This window comes from Anthonomus grandis, chromosome 16 (genome assembly GCF_022605725.1).
Source record: "Anthonomus grandis grandis chromosome 16, icAntGran1.3, whole genome shotgun sequence".
Taxonomy (NCBI): Eukaryota; Metazoa; Arthropoda; class Insecta; order Coleoptera; family Curculionidae; genus Anthonomus; species Anthonomus grandis.
The window spans coordinates 8262264-8266213 of record NC_065561.1 but is presented as its reverse complement, the minus strand read 5'-3'; the positions used below and the strand labels follow the sequence as shown (position 1 = coordinate 8266213).

Genomic DNA, 3950 nt, shown 5'->3' with positions numbered 1-3950 from the left:
TTTTTTTTCGTTGTTAAAATAATTATTTCTTCCTTGGCTTTCTAATATGCTGTCTGTCTTCTGTTGTTTCTTATACCAGTGCATGATGTTCAAATTTCTCACACTTACAAACAAATTTAAAAACTCGACTTTCTTTAAGTTCTAAGCCCTTAATCTGAGATGAAGTAAGATTAGCACAAGATTTATAGTACATAATAAAAAAAGTATATTTTTCGGTGTTTTTTATTTTAAAATATAAGTTTCCATTTGAATGTTATAATCTAATTCTTAAAACATGTATCTATTAGGGATGCGCCGAAGCGTAATTTTTTCGATTCGGCTGAATACCGAATCTGTTTAAATTTTGCTATGATTCGGCCGAATTGTTATAAAAGCTATTGAGCGAATATTAAATTTGTTAAGCAAGAGGGCAAAATAAAAAAAATTATGTCAAATTATAAACATGACTCTTAAACATTTATTAACAAAAACATCACATTGAAAACACAAATATAGGAAATGTTATTTCGATATATTTATAACAAACAAAAAAATAACTCTCATAAAAGCTAAACAACATAGTCCAAAAAAAAATTTAAAAAAAAAAAACAAAAACGCACTAAAAACATGAAAAAGAGCATTATTTTTCAGTACTGGAAATTTACAAGAGGTAAATTATGGTGGATGAACAGCAACTTTTCCGCATTTTTTGGAAGTAGTCTGCTTCTAGTTTCATCATAAATATTACCTGCTTCCGAAAATGACCTTTCACTATATACACTAGAAGCAGGGGCTGTAAGAAATTTTAAAAGTATCTGAAGTAATTTAGGAAAAACTGTTTTTCGGTCTTTCCACCAAGTAGTTGGATTCTCGGTTCTATTAATTAAAGGTAAAGACAGGTACATTTCAAATTCATCTTTAATGCTATTTTTATTGGGTGTTTTGGTTGCAGAACTAGCTGCAATTTTGTCAAAACATTGCCATAATTTACTTTGGGATGATCCTACTTCTTCACTAGTTTTATCAGATAAGTTATTTTCTAAATATACTGTTTGTTGAATTCTTAATAATGGGATATCATCATCGTCAGAGTTAGTTGATTGTCCTTGTACTGAAAAATAATGCTCATACTCATCTATTATATACTGTTTATAATTTTCAAGATTATCACTTTGAAAAAATGCTAACTTAAACCTAGGGTCTAATATAGTTGAAATTACAAAGAATTTATTTTTAAATAAAACATCGAATCTCTTTGAAATTTGATCAAAAACGATTTGCTTCATTGTTCCAACCCCAAAAAATTCAGCCTGGTCTTTCATCAAGTATTTTTTCAATGTAACAACAGTTGGCAAAACTTCCGATATCAACGCTTTATTCGAACTCATTTTTTTTGTAATCTCTTCGAATGGTTGTAGAAGATTTATTAATGATTCTAATAACACCCACTGGTTTGATGTTAAATTATCCACATTATGATCGGCTGCATAGACAGTTAAAGCTCTCTTTTGCTCATATATTCTTTTGATCATTAAAAAGGTGGAATTCCACCTAGTTGGGTCATCCTCTTGAATTAACTTATTACCTGGTATATTTAACTCTGTTTGAATTTCTTTTAATTTTGTACATGCGGCAGATGAATGGTTAAAATGTCCCACCATTTTTTTGCAAGTTGCTATTAAATCCAAAACAGATCTTTGAGTGTCTATAGTTTGGGTAATCACTAATTGAAGGTTATGAATAAAACACGACACACTAGGGATTTCAGCATCGTTACAGCACTTTACAATATTAGCACCATTATCTCGTACCATCAAATGAACTTTGGAAATGTTTATATTCCACATATTTAACATATCAAAGAATACATTTTTTATTGACTCACCAGTATGACTTCCAGGAAAATGTTTACAGTTTAACACCACATGATTATACTTAAAGTCAGAATCAAACCAATGGCCCGTGAAACTAATAAAACTCTCATTTGTGTGAGAGCAAGTCCATAGATCAGATGTTAACGATAAAGAGTCTACATTTAATAAACTGTTTTTTATCACTGTCACTAAGCGGTCATAAATGTTAGGAACAATATTTTCAGTAAAATATTTTCTGCCGGGTAAGGTATATTGGGGCGCAACTTTGAACATCAATCTTTGAAAACCCAAATTAGTTACAATAGAATAAGGTAAATTATCTAAAGCAATCATTTCACCTATTGCATAATGAATAGGTTTTGCACGGTGATCGTCAATTTCCCATTTAGTACGTAACTATAGAGAATCAGCAATTGTTGGCTGTTTTAACTTTTTGATCGCAGATTTTCCTTGGAATTCCTTATGATCGTCTTTATGTTTTCTTTTTAGGTGGTTAATCATTGATGTTGTTGTAGCGCTCTTACCAATTCCGCCTCTAGATATCTCACAATTGCACTTACTACACCTTGCATACTTATTATTATTTTCAGATATCACATAATAACTCCAGACATCACTACTCCTTTTTTCCATTTTTAAATAAACTGAGCTAATCCTCTCGCACATAAAACAACAGAGAAACGAACTGAATTAAATAAATACGCTGGAAATTGCTGACAGTTCACTTCCGAACGACGAGTCTCGACAAGTTTTTACGCGGCTCGCGCCGTATGGTCGCTTCGGCCGAAGCAATTTTTTGCTTCGGCCGAAACCGAATAGTTAAAAAACCGGCAGAAGCGGACGAATACCGAAGCCGAATCGATGATTCGGCGCATCCCTAGTATCTATTATTTATTCAGATGGAAATAATGAATATATGTAGGTTTATATAAATTGTAGGCAGTATCGCTGGTAGTAGGACGCTATATTTTGAAAAGAGAAATTGATAAAAAAGAAAATGTTTTGAACTCACAAAATTACAGACATCTGTCCTTTTATCAGTCTACATAAATTTAATGAACTTTCATCATGTATTTTACATAATTTCAAAAACCCAGTTAAGATATAAGCTTATATAACCTTGTCGCTTGCTGTTAAAGAATATTGGAATGTTGCGTGTATTTATAAGAAATGTAGTATTAACGATATAAGATCTTTTTTAAAAAGAGTTACATTTTTGGAGATTATTAAAAATGAGATTAGATCTAAAATTAAAGACGTGGTTGAGACAATTCAAGATTGGATTTTCCGACATCGAAAAAATAATGACCAGTTGACAAAGGATGGTTTGCAAAGTTGATTTGCTTTTTTAACATCGATGTTTCTATAGTTGTTAAAAACGTTTGAGTGATGTGCTTTCACTCTAATCAAAAGAAATTCACCTTAATTTTTTAATGCACGATGTCGCCTCTACATTTTGTGTTTAGCGTCATTTGGTCTGACTACAACAACCACATCTTGGCGGGGTGAACGATGACCAGGAAGTGGGATCGATAACTTTCACCAAATGTAACTTTAAATGCACGTTTTTGCCAACGGCAAGGGGTAGAGAAGGGTCATGGAAAGGAATCCGAAGCATAGGAAAGGGCAAAGAACGATCACGTGTTGACTGGTAAAGGATAACGCGAAAATGAAAAAAAAAATGGTTTTATCAATAGGCAGCGAGAAATATCAATCCGATTTGGCAGATATTGTCAGAAAGGGAATCGGAAAGGGGTCTTAGGGAAGTGTGTTAGACCCCTGTAGTTTCTTGCCTATACGGCTGATGTGTTCCAGTCTGTTTCAATAAGGTCAAATATTTTATATGCTGCTGTTATGACTTCTATTTATCAAATAGTTCTATTATTGAAACTAAGAGATTGGCAGGATTATGCATTAAGCAGGTGCTTGATTTTTGAGAAGATAATGAGCTTCTATTAAATCTGAATACTGTTTAGTACACGCAATAATGAATCTTGATGTGGTTTTAAATATTGATGGTGGCGATTTAAGTCAGGCGACCTCTAACAAGTGTCTGGAATGTATGGTTGATAGTGTACTAAGTTGGTCAGCTTACAT

At 32.5% G+C, this 3950-nt stretch overlaps 1 protein-coding gene across 1 annotated transcript; it reads right to left on the bottom strand.

Moving 5' to 3' along the window:
- Positions 1-443: 443 nt before the first annotated feature.
- LOC126745493 (zinc finger BED domain-containing protein 4-like) lies at positions 444-2716 on the bottom strand. Its single transcript, XM_050453363.1, has one exon. The coding sequence runs from the start codon at positions 2184-2186 to the stop codon at positions 627-629; it is 1560 nt and encodes a 519-aa protein (XP_050309320.1). The 5' UTR covers positions 2187-2716; the 3' UTR covers positions 444-626.
- Between the last annotated feature and the right edge of the window lie 1234 nt (positions 2717-3950).

What these genes read in the sequence shown, in the direction of transcription:
- LOC126745493 (XM_050453363.1), bottom strand. Translation starts at nt 2,186, where the DNA reads ATGATTGCTTTAGATAATTTACCTTATTCTATTGTAACTAATTTGGGT.